This window comes from Papio anubis, chromosome 6 (assembly GCF_008728515.1).
Source record: "Papio anubis isolate 15944 chromosome 6, Panubis1.0, whole genome shotgun sequence".
NCBI classification, from domain to species: domain Eukaryota; kingdom Metazoa; phylum Chordata; class Mammalia; order Primates; family Cercopithecidae; genus Papio; species Papio anubis.
This window is the reverse complement of record NC_044981.1, coordinates 131,860,504-131,886,006: the sequence shown is the minus strand read 5'-3', so window position 1 is coordinate 131,886,006 and position 25,503 is coordinate 131,860,504. Positions and strand designations below refer to the sequence as shown.

Below are 25,503 nucleotides of genomic sequence, written 5' to 3'. Positions count from 1 at the left end.
AAGTGATATCAGATCACACTCACCTGCCTTCAGCAAGACTCCTGTTAGCTTGGTTTAGCCAGAATTCCCCTAAGTGCCCCCTGATGTTTCCTCTTAGTAGTTTCCCATCTACTGACCCCCACCCTGCTCCTTGACTATAAATTTCCACTTTTCCTTATTGTATTTGGAGTTGAGCCCAATCTCTCTTGCCTACTGCAAAACCCCACTGCAAAGGTCCTTATACCTATTGCAACAGTCCTGAGTAGTCTGTCTTACCGTTTTAACAAGTGTTAGAATAACTTTTTCTTTAACAGTTCCTTTCCCCTCAAAAAACATCTATCTCACTCATTTAATTCCCCTTTAAGTTAGACCCTAAGATCCCAGAGTTAGAAGTTTCTTCAAATGCCTCGCCATGCCTTCCTCACTGGCTTTAGATGATCTCTAATTTGGCCAGGTAAGAGAAATTAACGAATTCCACCCGATTCACAGTGTATTACTAAATGTTAAAAATTCAAAGTAGTTCTGTCTAGAATCTGCATTTTCTCACAGGAATTTATAGTGCTGAAACAGATCCCCTTTAATATACCTTTGCCTAAACTGGGTTTAAAAGAACTCTACCGTAATGCTGGTGTTAGGAGAAAAGTTACAGGCACTGTATCACAGTGAAACATTCACTACACATCTGGGAGAATGTGTGATTATAAAGTTTAACTGGATTGAATGTAGAACTTTATTAAAGAATAGTTTATATATGCAAACACTTTAACATTTGAGTTTTTAGTTCTAGTTTCTGGAAAGAAATGGTCTATCAGATGACTGCTTCAACTAATTTTCATAAAGTTAGCCATGGATATCAACTACATTTCTAACAAGCTCCTTTTTCAATATAGCGTGCAGCAAAATGACATTATAATGTCATTTTGGGCCAAATGCCAAACTATTAACATCAAAATTCAAGACAGTATTTTTCCCTTTAAAGAGAGTCCAAAACCCTTAACGATGGTTTCATTTAGACATGAATACAAGAACTATATGGACTTGGAATTCCATATTGAACAAACATGCTGCTTGATTCCACATATTTTTAACAACATTTTCCATAGTAAAATTTATATAAGCATTCTCAATAGACATTAAAAAAGCTTTAACACTAACAATGACAGATTTTCATACTCAGAATGAACTAAAAAGGCTTTCACCTCAGTGTCTCAACCATGAGATATAGTACTATATTAAAACCAAACAAATGTGTAGATTTTCTCTCCATGAAAATTTTTTTATACAAATAATTGTGGTTTTCACCCACCTTTACTTTCTAATGGGTTGAAACAAATATCAAAATTTCCCATAAGTACAGATAATATTCAGCATGAAAAAGAAAGATCCTTACATCATTATATTCTGCTGTTAAAACTGCATGGGCTTTAAACAAAGTAGGACTGATTGAGCTGAGTTAGTATAATAGTAATAAATTTCTATGGGAAAAAAATAGGATACCATACAAATCTATACTGGAAGAATAAGAATTGTTTTGCCTAGATGTCTTGAGGACTGGATTTTGTCTACATAAGCAGAAATTTTTTAAAATTACACAATACAAAAGTAATAGCAAATTAGATTATATATAATTAAATATATTGCTAATTATATTTAAGTATTCACTCCTGAAAAGTGAATGTCTCAGAAAGACACCTCATTCTTTTTTTTTTATTAATAATATATTTATTATTATTATTATACTTTAAGTTCTAGGGTACATGTGCATAACGTGCACGTTTGTTACATATGTATATTTGTGCTATATTATGCTGCACCCACAACTCACATATTTACATCAGGTATAACTCCCAGTGCAATCCCTCCTCCCTCCTTTATGATAGGGTTCCTGTGGATAAGCCCTTTTCCTGAAGTTCCAGTGGATCTTATTGTCTGTAGTTCCTACCAATGAGTGAGAGAACATGCGGTGTTTCTGCTTTTCTGTTCTTGGCGATAGTTTGCTGAGAATGATGTGGTTTCCAGTTGCATCCATGTCCTTGGCTACAAAGGGATATTGACAAACTCATCCTTTTTATGGCTGCATAGTATTTCATGGTGTATATGTGCCATTTTCTTAATCCAGTCTCGTCACTGATGGACATTTGGGTTGGTTCCAAGTCTTGCCATTGTGAATAGTACAGCAATAAACACACGCAGCATGGACACCCCATTCTTAAGTTCCTGTGTTTTGAGTTAAAGCCTATATACAAAGCATATATCTAATTTTATATGTTCATCTTACCTTTCATAAGAGACACTACCATGTACAATAAGGAATTAGGAATTCCTTATTTACCATTAGTGTCTTTCTGTTAATAAGAATGCTACAGTAGACCCAACCAAATTTACCTTTATCTTTTCTCTTCCTTAATGACCTTAATCTCTCCTTGACTTTAGCCATTCCCTTTCAAGGTCACACCCTGGGTCTTGTCATCATCACATAGCTCTTCACTTCATTAGACTCCATCAGCCCATTCTCAGATGCAGTCATTTCCTCTCCTTCTAATTTTCTACCCATGTATCCCCACTGTACCTACTCTTCAACATCTTTGAACATTCATCCTTTGCCCCAGCCATGTTCTCCCAGTGTATCAGCCTATTACAGCTTCAGTAATTTTCTTTCCTGTGGCCCTGTGAATAATCAGCTTAATTACATCTCATCAGCAACTCCAGATTTCACAATCCGTCATCCTCTTACTATTGCCTCCATGAACACAGTCAACTGAGAACTCTGCTAATACTCCCATTTCTCAACTATGATACTCAGGTTGCTAATGGCAATTAGAGAAAAACACACACAAATATATTCTACTGCCATCCCAACTGTATGACCCCCCAATCTCAGAAGAACTGTTAACAGCAATGCACTTACTAATTCTTGGTTGGCTCCTTCTCTTGTCTCACTGCTACCCTAGTCACTCTTAAGCAAATGCTTTTACCTTCTATTTCACAGAGATTTGAGGCTGCACTTTGCTCAACTAAGATTTTTTTTTTTTTTTAACAACTGCACCACCTCTTATTCTGTTTCTTGCAGACTCAGGATGACATAACATCTTTATTCAAGACTAATCCTTTTCATGACTGTCGTCATCATAGTCACTCTCTTCTCTCTTCAACCATACACTTTTCTTGGGTTTTCTCATAGCTAAAGTCAAAGTTATTTCCATCAAAGTAAATCTGCCAACCCCAAAACTCTCAGTAAACTCTCTCCGCGGTGCAATATGATAGCCACTGGTCACACGAGGCTATTTAAATTTAAATTAGTTACAGTAAATAAAATTTAAGTCTATTTCTTCAGACACATTAGCCCTCTTTCAAGTGCTCAATAGCCATATGCAGCTAATGGCTGCCATGCTGGACAGTATAGGTATCAAACATTTCATCATCATGAAAACTTGCGGAGTTTCAAGTTGTCCAACGGGCTGGAGGATGTGGCAGTTCCTCATCCTCCCCCAGTGTATCAGCCTATTGGATCTTGTATCTCATGCTGAGGAATCTAGATTTTAAGTAGGAAGTAACATGGTCAGATGTGAGTATCAGAAAGAACCTGTTTACGGTGTGGAGCAAGATTCTTGTTGGATGTGTCTTGTTAAAACACATCCATTTTTTTAACAACGTTTTCCATAGTAAAATTTATATAAGCACTCTCAATAGAAATCAAAAAAGCTTTAACACTAACAATGATAGATTTTCATACTCAGAATGAACTAAAAAGGCTTTCACCTCAGTGTCTCAACTATGAGATACAGTTCGATATTAAAACCAAACAAATGTGCAGATTTTCTCTCCATGAAAATTTTTGTGATCCATTCTTGTTAAAAAAAAAAAAAAAAAATCCTGAAACTGCTGCTCCTCCTCCAAGGTCCCTGTGTAAAAGTCTCCATCAAGCTCCCCAGCTCCCCAATCCTGAAACCTAGGACTTTTCCCCAACTCTCCCCTCGCTGCCATAGCTAAGAGGTGGCAGTCACAAAGTCCTGCATGACAAGACCCAGTGTGTGGCCTTGAAAGGGAATGGCTAAAGTCAAGGAGAGATTAAGGTCATTAAGGAAGAAAAAAGATAAAGGTACATTTGGTTGGGTCTACCATAGCATTCTTACTAACAGAAAGACACTAATGATAAATAAGGAATTCCTAATTCCTTATTATACATGGTAGTGTCTCTTATGAAAGGTAAGATGAACATATAAAATTAGACACATGTTTTGTATATAGGCTTTAACTAAAAAGACTTGGACACTGCAGGTCTATATCCTCTAGTATCATTCTCCCAACTGTTCTTTTCTCCATGGCCAAACGCTTCTTTAAACAACAGTTTACACTCGCTCTCAAATTTCTTTTTTTTTTTTTTCTTTTTAGGCAGGGTCTTGCTCTGTCACCTAGGCCAAAGTGTAGTGGTGCAATCACAGCTCATTGCTGCCTTGACCTACTGGGCTCAAGTGATCCTCCCACCTCAGCACCCCTCTCCCCTCCACCGAATAGCTGGGACTAAAGGTATGTGCCACGCTGCCTGGCTAGTTTTTCAATTTTTTGTAGAGACAAAGTCTCATTATGTTGCCCAGGCTGGTCTCAAATTCCTGGGCTCAAGTGATCCTCCCGCCTGGGCTTCCTAAAGTGCTGGGATTACAGGTATGATCCACCACACCTGGCCTCTCAAATTCTTTACTGCTAACTTCCTTCATGCTTCACCTACTCCCTGATCCCCAATCATCTAGCTAACAGCTTATGAATATGTCCAACTTGGCAAAATAAAAATTAAATTCCATCTCCGCTCCCTAGCATACCTCAAACTGCGGCTCCTCCTCCAAGGTCCCTGTATAAAAGTCTCCATCAAGCTCCCCAGCTCCCCAACCCCGAAACCTAGGACTTTTCCCCAACTCTCCCCTCGCTGCCATAGCTAAGAGGTGGCAGTCACAAAGTCCTGCGGACATTACCTACACTGAATCTCTGTCCTTTCCTCTTCACTCCTAGTACCACTGCTCTGGTTTTCATCACCTCGAGACTACTGCAACTGTCTCCTGACCTTCCTGTCTCTGGTCTCAGTCCCCTATCATCTCGCTCCACACTATGAACGGGTTCTTTCTGATACTCAAATCTGACTCTGTTGCTTCCTACTTAAAATCTAGATTCCTCAGCATGAGATACAAGATTCAAAGAATGATCTTCACTTATTTTTCCAGCTGCTTTCCCATAAACTCCATTAGCACTCCCCACAAAGTCACCCCAAATTAACCCATGGTCTAAGTTAAAACAGTGTGCTCATGAGAAAACACAGCTGCAACACGAGTCCCTACCTCCCCCTGCCAGCATGCCTACCCCTCACTGGTCTTTCCTATTCAGAGAGGCTGGAACTGCCACATCCTCCAGCCCTTTGGACAACTTGAAACTCCACACCCACATCATGATCATTCATGCTGGAACGATTACTTTTCTTCTGTGCAAAACGTCCCTTCCCTGCCCACATCCAGAATACTGGCCGTAATTCTCAATAGCTATAATAGAATGTCAACACTAAACTGCTCATATGATTTCCAAAATTTATAGATTTGCTTTAATACAACAATATAAAATATTCATATCACAGGCCCTTGTCAGGTAGTAAAACTTGAAAGTGTCTCTCCTATCTAGTCCCTAATAAATATCCAGCTGGTATTTAGGACAGGGTATATTAAGCTCTATCACTGAATTGAATTAGATTACTGGAAAGCTATATACTTGAAAATATTAGCCTGACCAAAGGTTAATCTGTTTTCTGGCCCAAATTATCTTAGAAATAGGACATATCCCTGCTGGTAGCACAGCCCATAACATCCTTCAACATCCTATATGTAAATTAAATAGTAATGGCACTATTTTTTAACTGGGAAGGGAGGAATCAAGACATACCCAATGAACGTGCATTTCTATGTGTGTGTGCATGTGCGTGAATGCACACATGTGTGTTTACGAACAATGGAGGAAGAAGAGAGATAAATAAGATTCCTAATTGAAAATCTGTCTTCCAGGTGATTCTACCACAAAGGAAGAAGTCTCTTTTGAGCAGCACTGGCATGGACCATCACAGAATCACCATCAATAAGTTAGCTCATGCCCTTAAATTTGTTGACAATATAATAGAAACATCAACTGTGAAACTCATCCCAGGAACTCAGCTCACAATGTCCTTCAACATCCTATGTGTAAAGTCTTGCAAGGTAGCTTTCAGGATTTCAGAACATGAAAAATTCCTCTGAGGCAAGATGGTATTCTTCTACTTTCCAGTTATGATAGCTATGAAAAATTGTGCCCATTTTTACCTTGACTGACAGAAGGTTTACAACTGTTGACATTTTCCTTAAAATCTAAAATGTATCTTTTTCTTCTGAGTTTTTTGCCTGAATTTGAATCTTATCACCAACATTTATTGGCTAGGTGACCTTGGCTGACTTTTTAAACTTCCTCTGTGCCTCAAATTTCTGCATCTATAAAGTGTAGTTAACAACACCTACCTCTTAGGGTCATTCTGAGAACTATATAAGATAACACAGGTAAGGTGCCTGCTGCCTAGTGAGAATACCAGAATGATTAGCTGTTAACAGCCATTTCTGTTTTATTTGGAATATTTGCATGGTAAAAGCCACCTCTGATTTTTTTAAAAACAGGTAAGTTACAAAGAAGTACTTCTGGTTACAAGCCCCCACACTAATAAGATATTCACATCAGAAAAATGAAACTACCCCACGCACCCTGCACTGCTAAGACAGATTATACCTAGAGTGGAGTATTTGTTCCATGCAAGCTGCCATTCTTTAAGACACATCCAAAACTAAATTCATTTATTTACTTGTTCTCTCCATAAGTAATTGAACCTAAAACTCAATATGTCAGAAACTACACTCATGATATCCCCTACCAACCCCCAATCGAGTCCTCCTTCCCTTCTTACTGAACAGCTCCAACCATCCTGAAACCCAGGCCTTAATTCTTGATATCTGTCATTCTTCATGTCCAATTATTCATCAGATTGAGTCTGCCTCCTTCCTCACTCTCTCTTCAATCATTCGCTTTTCGATTTCCACTGCCACAACCTTACTCAAGGCTACTTCTGTGCTTTGGGTGCACAGCCCTACTCAAGTCCCCTCTCATCCCATTGCAACCATCAACCAAAGTGACCTTTCTAAAGACAAAACTGGTCGTCTCACATCCTTGCTTCAGCCTATCAACAGTTTGCCATTTTTCTTAGCAAAAAGGAAATGTCCCAAACCTTAACATATAGCCTTAATGGGCCCTGCATGATCTGAGCCTCATTAATACCCAGCCTTTCCCCTAGCCTAATCTCACTCTCCCCTTACTAACCCACGCCAGGCTTCTTTCCAGTTTTTAACCAGACAGCTGCTCCAGTCTCAGGGCCTCGTGTATGTGCTTCCCATATCCCATCGCCCAGCCAAAGTCCACTCACACATGAGGTTTCTGCTTAAGCAGAGTCTTCCTGTTAGCACCCTGACTTTCTCCTGCAGAGTAGTAATCAACATTCACTAACTGCAGAATTAGCTTTTCCACTCTGCCTCTTCAACTAAAACATAAGCAGGGACACCTCTGAGGGCAGGGTCTAGGTTCTCACTGTTTACAGTTAGAGCCTCAGCAGTGAGCACGCTGGTTTATACACAAGTAGTGGGATTATTTTTAATTGTAGTAAAAAACACATAACACAAAACTTGCCATTTTAACCATTTATTAATGTACAGTTGAGTAGTGTAAACCATATTCTCATTGTTCAATAGATCTCTAGAACTTTTACATCTTGCAAAACTGAAACTCTACCCATTAAACAATTCCCCAACTCCCCTTCCCCCAGCCCCTAGCAACCACCATTCTACTCTCTGTTTCTATGAGTCTGACTACTTTGGATACCTCATATAAGTGGAATGCTATAGTGCTTGTCTTTTAGTGACTTCCTTAATTCACTTAACATGGTGTCCTCTAGGTTAATCCATGATATAACATGTGACAGGATTTCCTTCTTTCTTAGGGCTGAGTATGTATTGATATGTACATACATATTCCATTGTATGTATACACCACATTTTCTTTATTCACCCATTAATGTTGCTTCCATCTCTTGGCTATTATGAATAATGCTGCAATAAACATGGGTAAACAAACATCTCTTCAAGATCTTGCTTTCAATTATTTTGTATATATACTCAGAAGTGGGATTGTTAGATCATGTAGTAGTTCTTTTTTTTTTTAGAGATGGAGTTTCGCTCTTGTTGCCCAGACTGGAGTGCACTGCCGCGATTTCAGCTCACTGCAACCTCCACCTCCTGGGTTCAAGTGATTCTCCTGCCTCAGCAACCCAAGTAGCTGGGACTACAGGCGCGTGCCACCATGCCCAACTAATTTTTGTATTTTTAATAGTAGAGACGGGGTTTCACCTTGTTGGCCAGGCTGATCTCGAACTCCTGACCTCGTGATCTGTCCGCCTCAGTCTCCCAAAGTGCGGGGATTACAGGTGTGAGCCATCGTGCCCAGCCAGTAGTTCTATTTTTAATTTTCTGTGGAACTTCCACACTGTTTTCCAGAGTGGTTGTATCAGTTTACCTTCCTAACCATAGCACACAGCATCTCCAGTCTCTCCACATCCTTGCCAACACTTGCTATTTTCTATTTTCATGAGAGCGGACATCCTTATAGGTGTGATATGACACACAGGTAATAGATAGCAGCTAACGTCTACATATACAGAGGCTATACAGATAAGTAAGGCATGGCATCTACCCTCGAGGAATTCATAGAATGGGGAGAAAGAGTAACAAACAAGGTGTGTACTAAATGTATACATGACAGACAGAGGGAATTGCCAACTCCCACATCCAGCAGGCAGTTAAGTAGATGAGTCTGAGACTCAGTGAAAGCTACGAAGTAGACACATAAATTGAGAGTTGTCAAAATAAAAAAAATAGTATATCCTACTATCTAAATACTACTCTTTCTTATGCAAAACTAGTATTTCAAAAATATCAGGTTTCTTTTCTTTTCCTTTTCTTCTTTTGAGACGGAGTCTCACTGTGTCGCCCAGGCTGGAGTGCAGTGGCGTGATCTTGGCTCACTGCAACCTCTGCCTCCTGGGTTCAAGCGATTCTCCTGCCTCAGCCTCCCGAGTACCTGGGATTACAAGCGGCCACCACCATGCCCAGCTAATTTTTGTATTTTTAGTAGAGACTGGGTTTCACCATGTTAGCCAGGCTGGTCTTGAACTCCTGGCCTCAAGTGATCCTCCGGCCTCGGCCTCCCAAAGTGCTGGGATTATAGGCATAAGCCACCACGCTCAGCCCAGATTTCTTAACGTAGTATATCCTATGCCTACTAATAGAACATGTGATTCCACATATTGTACAACATACTCAATTGTCCCTCTACTTTACAAAGATTATATTACATGCTCCTATGAATCTACCAGTATGTAATCTCAAAAAAAGTAGGTAATCCTAGCCAAATTCCCACCACTTTCTCTTTTGCAGCTTTTAGGAAACATTATCAAGACCACCTTATAATTTATAGTCTAAAAAACCTAATTTATTTAGTCAAATGTGCTATTATGTCTGAGAACAGTACTCTAAACAGAGTTCTATTAAGAATACTCATGTACTATTCAGCAGGCACGCATGCAATTTAATTGTCTTTAGTCTAAACATGGAATTAAACCACAAATTAGATACCAAGTACTTAAAGCTAAGCAAGTTGAGAAAACTTAAAGTATATATAATTATCACTCTTACTATCCTATATTTCATTAGTAGGACATGTAAATACTAACAATGATAGCAATGTAGGCAAATAAAATTCACACTTCTGTTCTTCTATTGATTGCTCTGTTCTCCTGACTGTGATCTGAATGTTAGATCACGGAGAGTAATCCCTTTCACTGTGACCAAGTGTTCTTGGTATCCTCAGACAGAATCGTTCCAATGCGCTGCCTTCCCTGTCTTTTGGGTATGCTTTAATATCTAGCATACAGGTGACTGCACAATATGAGCTGCTGTGGCCAGCTTCTTTACTTAGTACCAAAAGGCGAGATTGAGTGATTGAGAACCAAAAGTGATTAATACCATTTAGTCTGTGTTCTCTTTATGCCAGAACATCAATTTTCCACTGATGACATTCTATTCTGTCTGCGCATGATGGCAGTGCAAAGCACATACACACGTGCACGCACATGCACAAATACACACACACCAAAAAGCTACAGGTGGTTTCTCTCTACACAAGATAGTTTTTCAGTTTTTACCAAATTTCACAGTGAAGTCATAATAAACACCTAAGTTATCTTAAAGCTAAATTTTAAACTGAGATAAACTGGTTAATAAAAAAATACATTATGTTCTAAAAAGAGACAAATAAATTTGAAATCACTTACTTTCTGCTCAGGGCTTTCCTGGAACAAAAGTCCAAAGTAGTCCTTCTCCAAGAGATTGAGGTGTTCACACACTTTGTCAAATAACACTTGTCCCTTAGCACGTTTCTGGAGAAAAAATAACAACTTTACTTTTCAAGTACTAAAGATTCCAAGACTGCTATAAATGTAAGACATCATATCAGATACATGATTTATTATAAATTAACATGAAATATTTGTTTTCTCATTTTTTAACAATATAAAAATGATTAATTTTTTAACTTCACCCCTCCCACCCTGCACACATAGACAAAGCATAAAATGTGAAACAAAAGCATAAGCAAGCACCGTCTGCTTTACTGCTACCCGATATGGATATAAAAAGGACTAAAAACGCAAAATGTTAGCTGTTCATTTTCTTATTTTAAAAATGTTCAAACTGCTTCCATCAATTCCTCAAGGTGGCTCATATCTATAAAGTATACTACTCCCCAGGAAAATCATTTAGCCCTATTATTCAGCAGATCCTAACATAATTTATCCTATCAGCACTTCGGTTTAATGTTTGAGTTTTTGTTCCATGATATGTGTGGAATAGAATTACTTTTTCTGTACGAGCTATGCTCCTATTTACAATTTCCTAGAGAACGAGATGGTGTTCGCTCCTTAGGATAAATTCTAAAAATACAAGATGATGGAAGTGGGACAAGAAATCAACTGCCTCTAAGGACTTAACATATTTTTACCTCGAATATATATATATACACACATATATTTTAATTTAAGAAGCTGCTGTGAACAGAGATGTAAGAGCCTTTGACAGGCATAGAAGAAAAGCTCATTGTCTAATCAATGGCAAAACATAAGCAGAGTGGTGACTCATTTCCAATTAAGATGCACACCCCTGGAACAACCCAACTGCGAGGTCAGGTCAGACACACACCTCCTCCCCAGATGCACTGATAAAAGCCACCAATGGACTGCTAGTGAAAAAGAAAAAGCCATCAGACTTTTCCATCCTCAAAACAAATGCCCTCTCACTATCAAAATGTGTACTAGTTCACCCAGTGTGTGAAAATTAATGTTCCCCACATATATATCTTGAGGAGGAGAATCTGGTACTTTTGTTATTAAGCCTCTTATGGTGACATTTCTGAAAAGAATAGAATTGCATCAAATTGTAAAGGGAAGAAGGAGAATGCCACACAGATTACATTATTTCAACATAATAAGCAGTGTAAGGCCAGGCGTGGTAGCTCACGCCTGTAATCCCAGCACTTTGGGAGGCTGAGGCAGGCATATTCCTTGAGCTCAGGAGTTTGAGATCAGCCTGGGCAACATGGTGAAACTTCATCTCTACAAAAAATACAAACATTAGCCAGGTGTGGTGGCGTGTGCCTGTAGTCTCAGCTACTCAGGAGGCTAGGGTGGAAGGATTGCTTAAGCCTGGGAGGCTGAGGCTGCAGTGAGCTGTGTTCACGCCACTGCAATCCAGGCTTGGTGACAGTGAGACCCTGTCTCAATAAATAAATACATAAATAATAAAAAATTTAAAAATAAAGCAATGTGCCATATACATATTATAGGTTCACAATCAGGATTTAATAGTCAATTAAATTACTGAGCATTTTTAAGATGGATATGTGCTTGTTTGTCTATATATTAAAAGTATATACAAATACAGTGTAGAGAACAAGAGTATTGAGCTCTGTATGTCAAACACCAAAGTTCTAAATACACTTTCACTACCTACAAGCTATGTGACCCATGGCAAGACACTTAATGTCTGCTTACCTTAATCTGCACATCTGTGAAATGGGGATAACAGGTAGCAGATACTACAGGAGGTGTGGTGAGTACTAAAAGAGTTTCAGTACATAACAGTTGGTTATCATGTTATGTGAAATTAGGGTAAAAAGGGTATTTAAGACAACTGATGTCTACAACGATACACCTCGGTTCAAGGAGAAAACACATTGCAATTCCAACACTAGCTTTAAGTCAATTCTTAATAATAATTCACACGTTCTCATTGGTTTCCATTTCAAAAACAGGAACATGCCCTCATGCACAGAATTTCCCTACAAGAATAAGAGGAAAAAACACCCACACAGCTCACCACTACAATTTGGTGTTGGTATGCAGTACGTGAGGTATCAGCATGATGGCTGGACCAGTTCCTCTATCGGACCTAGTTCCTCTATCATTCAACATTTTGTAAGCATTTACTATTACTGAACCAGCGTGACAATAGAAAACCACTTAGTCTCTTTGTCTGTAAAATGAGGATAATAACTACCCCAGAGCTCACATGAGAATAAAATTAACCCAGTGAGATGGAATACGCCTCAACCAACCATAGCAGTACTCTACTGTCAACTATTTCTTCACTAGTCCACATCTAACAAACACCAAAATGTTTTTGGATGCTAAGCCTGCTTCTCTACTATTCTTTCCTTCTGTCTCCAGGAAACAGATATTCTCAATGCTTCATGAGATCCTGACTGCACATACACGTTACTTAAGCTTCCATCTGCCTCTCCACCCTCAATGAACTCAAAATCTGGAAGAAAAAGCAAAAATGCAACAACACCATGAAGCACATGTTGAGAGAGCGATGTACAAAGTGCAATTGGAACACCAGGAATGAAATCAGTAAATGTGACTAACAGAAATCACAGCTTCACCAAGAATATGATATTCGAAGTGAATCTTCGAGGAGGAAATGATTTTTTGAGGTAGAGAAAACAGATATTCAAAATAACTTACTTTTTACTTTGGATGTATGTTTATAGAGCTTACTTTTTACTTTGGATGTTTACAGAGACTGAGTCAATTTCTGTTCAAAAGATACTGGAGGATACAGTAAAATGAAAAAAAGGAAGCCATCTAGAATAAACAAGCCATGCGATATGACTGCTGGTTACCCTGTCTGACTCTCAGATGACTGTGAGGGCTTGCCAAGCTAACACTCAATCTATATTGACCCATATGTGTCAGTTCCTATGTTAAGATACCGGGGAATCAATGATGAGCACGACAAACATGGTCTTAGGAAATTTATATGCAACTGGCAGAGAAACAGAATGAACGGGAAGAAAAAAATTAAGCATTATGTATCTACCAATTTGGACATAATTAGGTACTTGGCCAAACTGGCTCAAAGAAAAGTGACCAGTGGCCTACGAGATAGCCTGATACGAGAGCTCTGCACAATGACAATGTTTTGCTCCGGGGATAAGGAATAGCAGATACAATCATGACTTCCCTCAGGCAGATTAAATATAAGACACACACACACACACACACACACACACACACAGGGTCATAAAGTGGTGTAAACACAGCAGGAAAGACAGCGAGAAGGGCAATTAGCAGAAGCCAAGAGTATCAGGAGGCCAACCTATATTTGCCAAAGTTATTTTCCACTGGTCCCACTTGTCCCATGAGTTATATACACCCCTCATTCCCAAAAAGAGCAGCAGAGTGGGACAAGAAAAAATCTGCTTGTTGCATACGATTACTGAGCATCAAAACACCTATTTGTATAACAGACACCCTGAGGAGTTCTGCAATGCAAAAACCCTGTTTCCCATTATTTCTTTCACTTGGGAAACCTGATGTTTCCCGAAACTATTTAGCAAAAGAGCCCACTATTTTTTAATACATTTACTAATGTATTCTACCACAGAATTACTGTTTTAATGACCACACCTCAAGAAATGAGGTAGGAAAGAATTACAGGTTGAGCATCCCAAATCCAAAAACCAAAAATACGAAATACTCCAAAATCCGAAATTTTTTCAATGCCAGCATTATGCTCAAAGAAAATGCTCATTGGAGCGTTTCAGATTTCCAATTTCTTGATTTGGAGTGTTCGAGTATTACAAAATCTGAAAAAAACTTGAAATACAAAACATTTCTGGTCCCAAGCATTTCAGATAAAAGATACTCAACCTGTACCACCATCTGACTCTAACACAGATGTAGACACTGGTACTCATATCTGTTTGATTCAAAAATGCCAAAAGAGAATCCAGTTTAAACTGGTCCAAGATTAGATGTGCCCAGCTGCCTGGGAGAAGCAAGAAATTCTCATAAACAAAAATCTCAAAAAACATACATTAAGAATCACAAAACCACAAGGAAACCAGACACCATTATTGAGAGACAGTATCAGAATCAGATTTTCAGAGACTGCACATAATAGAATTATCAGGTACAAAACACAAAATATATGTTTTATGTGTTTATAAGAAATATTTTAAAATATGACTAAGGAAAAAGTGACTATGGAAAAGCAGTTTTTGAAAATAATCAAATAAAACACCTAGAAATGAAAACGATATGTAACTAAATTACAATCCAAATGGACAGGATATGACAAAGCTGAAGAGAAAACCAGTGAACTGGAAGACAGATCTGAAAAAAACTGTCCAGAATGTGGCTGAAAAAGACAAAGGGAAGGACAATATGAAAGAACTTCACAGACATGGAGAACAGAATGAGGGGTCTACAAATATCTCATCAGAATCCTAGATGGAGACGAGAGAGAATAAGGGAAAGGCAATATTAAAAGAAACAATGCTAGAAAACTTCAAATTAAGAAAGCTCAATGAATCCCTAGCAAAATTAATAAAATTTATTAATCCACAATGATTTTATTCTACTAATTTATTATTTATAGTCAACACATAAATGGTTCTAACATGCATTTTTTTAAATAGCTATAATAAAGTCATCAAGACAAGAGGGAATGAAACATAAACTAGGGAATAAAAAGAAGGACTGAGAAGGAAAATTGTAACAAAAAAACACAGAAAAGTCACTTCTAAGAAACCTAAAACAGATGTGCTTTGAAGGCTTATTCAAAAACGCAAACAAAATAAGTAGCATATTTCTTCTTATATTCTAAAAAGCATCAGATTATCAGGTGACACACATTAAATGCTACATATGAATGTTCCAAGTTACAACATTTATAGCACTAATGTGCAATCAAACTCGATTGGATCGGCTCAGACAGCAACATCATCTAGTTAGTGGCTCACAACTTTGTCTTGACATTGTTCACAACACACTCCATAAATAGTAATTCCCTTTGGGGTGGGGGTGAAGAACCAAGGTACAATGCATAATGGTAGCATATAAAAATGTACGGGGGCATGTAAGTTGAAATTGTTCCTCAAAATAGTTCTTCCTTCCCCCCCCAGATTCTGGTATGTTCCATCTTTCTTGAGAATCACCAATTCTTAACAATATGGAAGAAAAGTACTGCAGTATAATCACAGTGTCCTGAGCTTGACCCCCAGCCTTACTCTTAACAGCTCTGTAACTACGGCAAGTTACGTAACTTCTCTGTGCCTCAGTTTCCTCTCTGTAAAAGTACCCACCTTATAATGGTGATGAGAGAATTAAATGAAGTATGTTTAAAGTGATCAATAAAATGTTTGGCTTATTACATGGATTCATTAAAGCCAGCTGAAATTACAAGACCTTTTTGAGCTGCTCTAAAATAATAATTGATTTTAAATATGATTTTAAAGTTTTCCATTATTTAAGCAAACTTCCTTATTTCACAAATAAGAAAAATAAGGTTATAGAGAGTTTATCTAATTTTTCAGTCTGATTTTCTGAATTTCAGTTAAAATAATTAAATTATTATGTGTGCTATTAATATACACTAATATTCCACACTTCTATCCAGGAAAGTAATTTTCTCCCATTAACATTTTTTTTTTTTTTTTTTTAAATAAACAATAACTTGAATTCTACTGTATAAAAGGACTACAAATATACATTTGTTAACCAAGCAATACACATAATTTTGCTTCATAACTTGCACCTAAGATACCAGTACACATAGTTGCTTCTTTAGTTGTCACAGCAATTTTGAGGTATTGCCCCAGATAAAGAGAACCACTTACTGACTTATCAAGACATATTCTAATTTTTTCCCTTGATTTATTTACAAATGTCAAAACTACTTCTACTTGTATACAAATCTCTAAATTATCCTTCCCTATGAAGCCTGTTCCAATCTCCCAATATTGCATCATTCTCCTTCAAGAGCATTATTTCACATCTATGGCACTTATTCTTCCACTGTACTCCTTCTGATACTTATTACTTTCAGACATTGAGTTCTTGAAGAAAGAGGACATCTTACTTCAATGCCTCCTACTGAGTAATTACCTGACTAACAGGCCAAAAGATATCTGCTGGTGGAATGGTTCAATGCCATAAGCCCAGTCAAAAAGTTGGCAGGGTTGAGTCTAGAATTCAGGCCTTCTGGTTTCTTACACAATCTTCCTTATCTAGCTCATGGACTACCAACCCGTAATGTTCAAGGACTTAAACCAAACACACGCTGCTAACTAGTTTCTGGGAGAAGACCAGCGTAGACCAACACTTCATTTTCACAATTCTACATTGTGCTTATACTCTTCCTTAGTAAACTGGGGCATTTCCAAATACGTTTTGGGAACTAGAGGAATGACATGAGCAAAAAAGCCAATCTGCCCCTTCCTCTCAAGAGTAGGCCATACCTCATCTTTATGCAGAAGGGACAGGGGGTTTCCTAGTCTTGCACATTCCTTCACTAAGACATCACTTTCGCTGTCATTTCTTCTTGCTATCTAAAGCATGCCTTCGCTGTGTTTCTGTTCTCACAGTAGAATCTTCATAAAGTACAAGCTGTGTCAATCTCTATTCTGATAATATGACATCAAGTTTATTAAACAATAAAAACCATGCAACTGTTAATAAAACTTGCCAAATATACTTCAAAAAGAAATATTTTGAATATAACTTTCTATATTAAATACCAACAAGCTTAGCTATCTGTTTTTCCTCTGTCTGCCTCTCCCTAACCCTACTTATACCACTCACTAGCAATATAAAGTTAATGGGTTGAAAACTTCAAAAAAACAAACAAAAAAAGCTCTTTGGTCTACTTTCCAGGTATCAGAATTTTAGTTTTTTTAAAAACCTACATACTGTATTATAGATACCCAAAGAAAATAGACAAAAACAAGACAATTTAGATGGGCTCAAAATACGTTATTCAAAAATTAGAATGCTAGCTTTTGGGAACTTTCATTTAAAAAGAAAGAGGCAATGAAATCTACTGTAGATGCAGCCAAAGGAAGGTAGGCTGGAATCTGAGAGGCTGAGCAAAGTCCCCCATGCCTGTGCTGTTATTTGTGGCATTCAACACTGAGGCCAAAACATGACATTTCTGGAGGCCTCTCAACTTAGAGGAATTTGTGCAACTGCTTACCCGGCAGATTGTAGTGAACGCCACACACCACTGGCGTTTTATAAACACCATCACTGTCTCTGTGTAGGGCCCTCCACACTGCAGTTATTGTGTGCTGAGGAGACGATGATGGGAAGCGCACAATGCAATCTATACATTACAGCCCTGAAGCTATGTATTTTGCACTAGCTCCAAACTACACTATGCAAATATAAAAGGCCAAGGAAAGAAAGGTATGCACAGAGCAAACACAACAACTGATACATTGTTGGGGAAGGAGGATGGGAATCCTATAAAACCTTAGGGAAGAATAGAGTGTCTCAAATTATCCAAGGCTGTGATTTATCAGATAATTATTTTCTTACCAATCTAAGGGAGCTGTCAACATATCTCTTTCCCAAACTTCATTCAAACCCCAGGAAAAAGAAACCCTGGTCAATTTTGTGTGTGTGTTAAAAACATAATTCCAGTAGTAAATGAGACATTTATATAGTAAAGGAAGATTCTTAAGAGTAAGTTTCCCTGATCATTAATAAGAATTAAATTTGAAAATGTTTTTCCCAAACACTTAAAAAAGATACATATTATATATAATATACAAACATATGCATGTAGATACATAAATATAGAAGACAAATACATTTACATTTTTTTTTTTTTTTCTCTTCTAAGAGATGGGATCTTGCTCTGTTGCTGAAGCTGGAGTGAAGTGGCACAATCCTGGCTCACTACAGCCTCAAACTTCTAGGCTCAAATGACCTTCCTGCCTCAGCCTCCCGAGTTTCTGAGACTGCAGGTGCATGCCGCCATGCCTGGCTAATTTTAAAAATTTTTTGGTAGAGGCAGATGGGGTTTCATCATCTTACCCAGGCTGGTCTCTAAACCTCTGGGTTCAAGCAATCTCCCACCTTGGTCTCCCAAAGTGTTGGCATTACAGGCATGAGCCACAGCACCCATCCCTTTTTTTTTTATTTTTTTAGTAACTGAAAAATTTTTTTCAAACTTAGTTTTCATTAATCAGGAAAACTTTGTATATATGTATACAAGTAAACAAGATAGACAGATATCAGATTTATTTAAACATATTGGTTTCTTACAAGTCACTATAAAGAATTTTTTCTTGTATACTATTTCCTTAGAGACTAAACCAAAAAAAAGGAAGGGAGGGAGAAAGGAAAACTTCTCACAGTTCATTAAGGATTGCTACATCTTTTCCATTCCACAGGATTCAGAGGATTATGAGAGAATACTGGGGGAATTTTGCAGTGCTGTTGACAGGAATGACACAAAATACCATGCATTCAATGTAGTTTCAGTTGCTAAAAATTAAAATTAAAAAGCTGCTACTTAGGAAAACACACACTAGACTAGAACAGACTGCAAAGATAACCTTCAGTAACTGTAACCTGCAATAATTTAAAAGGATATCCTAGTAAAGCTAGAAGCACAGAGGTTCACCTTTAAAAAAATCACACAGACACTTTGACTCCTCAAGGAGAGAAGTACTTGCCCTTCTTAAATGTTATAAAGTAAGATCCTTATTTCATGAGCACGATGTTTCCAAGCCCATCAAGTCTAAGAGCAGTATTCAATGGAATGTTCTTCCACCCCAGTCTGCTGGGTTTTGAAATATTTCGGAATTCTTAACTGAGCATACAATTAATCTCATAAGCAACTTGGTAAGCTCAGACAAGATGAGAAAATGTATTTCATTTTTCTGCTATGTGGAAAATGGCACCAAAAAAATCTGAAATCCTGCTACCAACATTATTAACACACACAAAAAATCACACTGTCAACAAGTTGAAGTCTATGATATGGCCCCTTTTTTTAAACAAAGAAAATGAATGCTAGTTTTTAAACAATATTAACCTTTTAATATCTCATTCATAACTACATACAAATTTATTTCTTAGGCAGTTGCAGTTTTTATCTCCTGCAGCCCAGAAATTTTCAATAGTTTTCAAGACACAAGAATGAGCTAGTAGACTAGGGTGTGCCCACTTGGAGGGTTTCTATCTCCACATATCCAAACAGGTGTGCAGAAGGCTATTCCAGCAACCAATTCCCACTCCTCACACCTACGTTCTAGCTCCACAACTAACCCAAAGCCAACCTCTGGAATGAAGATGCAGAAAACCTCAAAAAAGCCCCCGAGCAATGGATCTTAAAGCTTGTTAAGAAAACCATATTTGATGACATGTAAATATCCACAAATTTTATATAAAAAATGTATTTTTTGCTTAAACAAAACAACAAACACTTCTGTCGGTTCTAGTATATGTCAGTTGCTCAGTCATTCATAAAATACAGCCCTGCAGGCATTCCATAAATGCCTTCCTTTGGTAATAAAAGTTTAATGGAATAGTATTCTAGCTTATAAGGAAGAATGATCTAAATCTTCGCTTGCTCTAAGTGAACAGCTGGTAACTAGCCTGCTAAATTTGCAATTTCTCAACTGCAAAAAACAAATATTTCTACTCTTAGAGTTTATTTCAGTGGGAAATAAGTTCACCTTTGACATTCTACATTTTTGTAACACAACTGATTATAGCCAACGTCTCTCTTCTGACCCTCCAACAAAAGGATAAGTCCTTGGACACCAGGGATTGGTTTATTCAAAATTACAAGATAAAATATATTATTTTTAAATCTTGTGAGGTTTTCCTTACTTGTAAAAGTACTAAATAGGGTTTAATTTTTCAGTCTAACCAAGTTATTTAAATTACAAAGTCACTGTGAATATATAAGTGGCATCCGTTTACATTATGGCCCTTCTAAGCCACATAGTGATAAAATATAAGAATACTAGGAATGTATCCAAGGCATAGAACTTAAGTATTTTCATCAGAAATTTAAGAAAGCTGGTCAAACTCTGAGAAAAACATATAATCAGGATTTTAACAATAAAAATTATAGTTAATATTTGTCAAGCCCTTACCATGTCCTAGGCATTGCTCCAAACAAATCATAACCAAATTCAGCTACCAATTAGAGTTAGCAAACAGCTGTGAAGTAAATGAACCCAAACATACACTTAATAAGACCTCCTACAGTCTTAACATGAGGTCTCTCAAAGCAGTTCTTAACTCTGGCTACACAGATGCTCCAGCCGGCATCAGATCCACTGAATTAGAATCTACAAAAGAGGATCCTGGGCATCTGTAACTTTTTATTTATACCAGTTTTAGGTTTGCAGCAAAATGGAGCATAAAGTACAGAAGTTTTCCCTATATCCCCTGCTTTCACACATGCATAACCCCCCCATTGGGAAAATTAGCAACATCCCCCACACAGTGGGTACAGTTGTTACAACTGGTGAACCTCCACCGACATGTCGTTATCACCCTAAGTCCACAGTTTATGTCAGGGTTCACTCTCAGTGTCTGCATTCTATAGGTTTGGACAAATGTACAATGACATGTATCCACGATGTATTATAGCATCATACAGAGTAACTTCATTGCCCTAAAAACCCTAAAATTTTTTTAAAAGCTTAACCAACAAATTTTTAAAAGCTTAAACATGAGGCAGTCAGCAAAGAGAATCCCTGTCCCAGCATACAACTATCTGCCCGCATACTCCAAATCCATCAATTTTCAGTTTTCAAGCTGGCCAGGCTACATCCCATGGAGTATATGTGCTCCTTTTGTCCCTTTCAAAGACCCAGATAGAAAAGCCAGGATAATAAATCAAATGCTCAATTATTCACTTAAAATTCTTTTTTAAAAAAATGATTGGCCAGGCGCAGTGGCTCATGCCTGTAATCCCAGCACTTTGGGAGTCTGAAGCGGGTGGATCACGAGGTCAGGAGTTCAAGACCACCCTGGCCAAGATGGTGAAACCCCATCTCTATGAAAACTACAAAAAATTGCCAGGTGCAGTGGCAGGCGCCTGTAATCCCAGGTACTTGGGAGGCTGAGGCAGGAGAACTGCTTGAACCCAGACAGCAGAGGTTGCAGTGAGCAGAGATTGTGCCACTGCCCTCCAGCCTGGGTGACAGAGTGAGACTCCATCTCAAAAAAAAAAAAAAGATTAACACAGCCTGATAAAATAAGATTTATCTGACAATCTTCAATGACAACTATATCTGAGTCTACCTTTGTGAAAGAAATCATCAGGTGAAAAAACACAAGACGACTAGAGATCCTACATCTTATCACAAGCCAGACCCACTCAAACTGTTCTTACCTCTACTAGCCAGGAGTGCTTATTCTTTCAACAACTAACCAAAGTAGAAGACAAGTTACAATGCAGAATAATCTTAATCGCTTAAATGCTTACTTTATTATGGTTGTAAAGCAGAGGGAAATAGGATGTGACTAAGGAGAGGTCTCGATGAGTTCCTAACAACAGTAATTGCCTAATACTTCACCATCTGAATTTCTGATTCTTGAATTTGATGACAAGCAACTTCTGGGCAATCTAGGGAAAAATCCAGTTCATTTTGAGATATCTCAGTTTTTAAACATTGATCTACTTGGGGCAACAGTGTTTCTATTCAATTTGACATTTTTTCCAAGTAAAAGCTTTTTGTTGCTGGTGGATGACTAACAAAGTAAAATAAAAGACAAAGTGACAACAAGGTCTTTGTTCACCACTGGAGTGTGGAAGGAGGGGGACCTGGCTGGGTGAATCTTTAAGGTCTCGCTTGATTTAAAACACACATACACAAAAAATGCTACAACTATGTAAGGAGAAAATTGTGAGGCATCAGAAAGAACCTAGGAATTCAGAAGCAGGGAAGTTAAGCAGCTTTGGGTGAACATGGCCCTGAACCGTGCCTTTCAAAAAGGCTGTACTACTGGTAGTGTGACCACCTGATCCAAAGATGCCAAAAATCCAGCCCTCGACCTTCCTCCCACCCCAAACTGCCTTTATTTTTTTACTTCTCTAGGCTTCAATAGTGAAATTCTACCACTAGAATTCGACCACTAGATTCTTTAGAGTAAACAGGTATCTTCTTTTAAAATGCAAATATCTCTTAGAAGGCAGTACAGGTAATTCACACACTAAAGTCATTCACTCAAACTGCTGATCCTCTCTAGGTTATCTGCTAGATTTGAAAAAGTAGGGATTTTGTTTCCAGAGGAAGAAAAAGTAGTCAGGAAGCATAGAACTTTTTTTTTTTGTATTATAATACTACAAAGGAACACCTGGATGTCATTATGGAACTAGTAACATGAAAGTCTAAGGGAGAAAAGCACCAAGAAATAGAAAAGTAAATCAGTGTGAAATCCAACCAGGAACACAGGAACGAGTCCTTTCCCCTTTACTGCACAGGCTCCAACCAAGGGTCAGAGGAGACTAAAAATTCCTCATGGTATCACTACTGCTTGCTCCAGAAATATTTAATGAACAAAGCCACAAAACTATATGTGATAAATAATGACCGAAACCAAGTGAATAACAAATGAATAGCACCTATTATTTGCCAAAAACCCAAATAACTTTTTTTTTTTTTGAGACTGAGTCTCGCTCTGTTGCCCAGGCTGGAGTTCAACAGCGTGATCGCCGCTTTGCCTCTAGGGTTCAAGTGATTCTCCTGCCTCAGCCTCCAGAGTAACTGGGACTAGAGGTGTGCGCCACAACGCCTGGCTAACTTTTTGTATCTTTAGTAGAGATGTGGTTTCTCCATGTTGGCCAGGCTGGTATCGAACTCCTGACCTCGTGACCTGCCCACCTCAGCCTCCCAAAGTGCTGGGATTACAGGTGTAAGCCAACACGCCTGGCCCCAAATAACATATTTTAAGGAGAAAAGCATTTCTATCCTCTTTCATCTCCTAGGACCCACTCCCCAATTAAACACACATGCAAAATAAAATGGATTATCTAGACACCTGCAGGGAATAATAAAGCAAGAAAATGAAAACTACTGAGAAGCATCTGCAAGAAAACAAAGAACTATGTCAAAACAGATGCTACTAAAGCTACCACAATCAAAAGTCTTTTTAGAAGATACCCAGACAGCCTAATGGTAACTTTGACATGTGCTATATTCAGGGGAAGAGTCCACTTTATTTTAGTATGTGATAAAACATGCTCATTGTTTAACTTTTAGAAGTAGAAAGTGGACTTCCAATTAAAGATGGTAGAATGAACATGCACATTTAGCTCTGCTCCCTAAAGAATTTGTTCTAAGACAACGCAGAGTGTGCATGTTACTGTGTACAGATGCACACATGGATTCTTCCCCCAACACAAGGAACCTGAGACCAGCAAAATTAGGATAAGCAGACTGAAAAAGGACAGCAGGCAGGATCAGTGCATTTGTATTTTATGCTTTCTTTCCCATGGGTGGGAACCCACTTCTCCATATGATTTAGCAGAAGCAAAGAGCTTAATTTATTTAAACCCCAATAAATACACTGGTTTTGCAAGATGGAAGATTCCTAGTTAATGCCAAGCCAAAGAAAGCCCGGATCAAAAATGGCAACACTGGCCCTGTAAAGTCAGGAAGGTGGTTTTCCCTGAACAAATGTTTATGGTACATTTTTTTTAATGTCATCCTTGATATGCAAGGATATATTAAAACCTTTTCTTGTAACCCCCAATTTTTGCTTAGATTCTACTATGTAAGCAATTTTCAAATGAAAAATGTAACAGGTAAAGTATAGCTGAGTTTTCCATATATATATATTTATATATATATATAAATTAAATATATATAAAAATATATGTGTGTGTGTATATATATATTTTTTTGAGATGGAGTCTCACTCTGTCACCCAGGCTGTAGTGCAGTGGCATGATCCCGGCTCACTGTAGCCTCTATCTCATGGGTTCAAGCAATTCTCGTGCCTCAGCCTCCCTAGTAGCTGAGACTACAGGTGCCCCCCTCACCATGCTCAGTTAATTTTTGTATTTTTAGTAGAGATGAGGTTTCATCACACTGGCCAGCCTAGTCTCAAATTCCTGACCTCAAGTGTGATCTGCCCGCCACGACCTCCCAAAGTGCTGGGATTACAGGCATGTGTCAGCGCACTCAGCCCTAAATGTATTATTCTTTGAAATCCAAAAGTTTCTGCTCAATGAAGACATGCCTACCAACTCCAGTCTATAGTAACTTGGCACTTCTGTGCTTTTATATTACTTTACTATATTATATTACTTTACTATAAAAAATACTTTATCAATTTTACTCATATGTTTATGTGTGTGGATATAACTGTGTGTGTATATACACCTGCTATTACTGTTTTATATGTAAAGCTTAGCTCTGAAAGTAAAATTTGTAACTAAAAGGAAAAATAACACCTCATACTTTTCTTTTTATCTTCTCAGCCCAAGTAGGAACCAAATCAATGTCTGGGGATAAAAATTATTTCTGAACTCACAGGATATATTTAAATAAATACTATTTTGAGAGGAAATTTGTAAAATAGTGTAAAAATATGACTTCCTTAACTTCTCATTTTTCTTAAAAATTATATATCATCACTAAGGGAGACTAGCAACCTTGTCATTAATTTTTTAAAAATGAAAACCCAGGATTTTTGTCCAACTTTTTCTATTACTCACCTTAAACAGCAAGACTTGGCTTAAGTCTGTAAAGAATTATAATCTCTTTTAAAAGATGGAGAACTGACTCTAACTGTTAGATAATGAAGAGGCTGGTATCAAACTTCTAGCCAGAGGCAAACACCAAATTTTTAAAAATATCTTTCATAAAAGTTGCTAAGCACCATATTTCCATGAAAACTTATTCAAAAACCATGAGCAGCAAACTTCTGTAGGCTAGCACATTCTCTGTAAACTATTTGCCTAGAATGAATTTTGACATTTGATTCATACAGGCTTTCTGTGCTACAGAAGAATAGCTTATGAGAGCAGTCCTATTTGATTCACTTGAAAT

The 25,503-nt window shown here is 37.8% G+C and overlaps 1 protein-coding gene across 35 annotated transcripts in view; it reads right to left on the bottom strand.

The window, feature by feature from the left end:
* EPB41L2 (erythrocyte membrane protein band 4.1 like 2) overlaps window positions 1-25,503 on the bottom strand; it is a 235,323-nt gene that overhangs the window by 87,196 nt on the left and 122,624 nt on the right. For all 35 annotated transcript variants that reach the window (XM_021937876.2, XM_021937882.2, XM_021937886.2 and 32 more), the window contains one exon: window positions 10,409-10,513. In XM_021937876.2, the coding sequence (XP_021793568.1) occupies window positions 10,409-10,513 (105 nt within the window). The remainder of the gene's footprint in view (window positions 1-10,408; window positions 10,514-25,503) is intronic.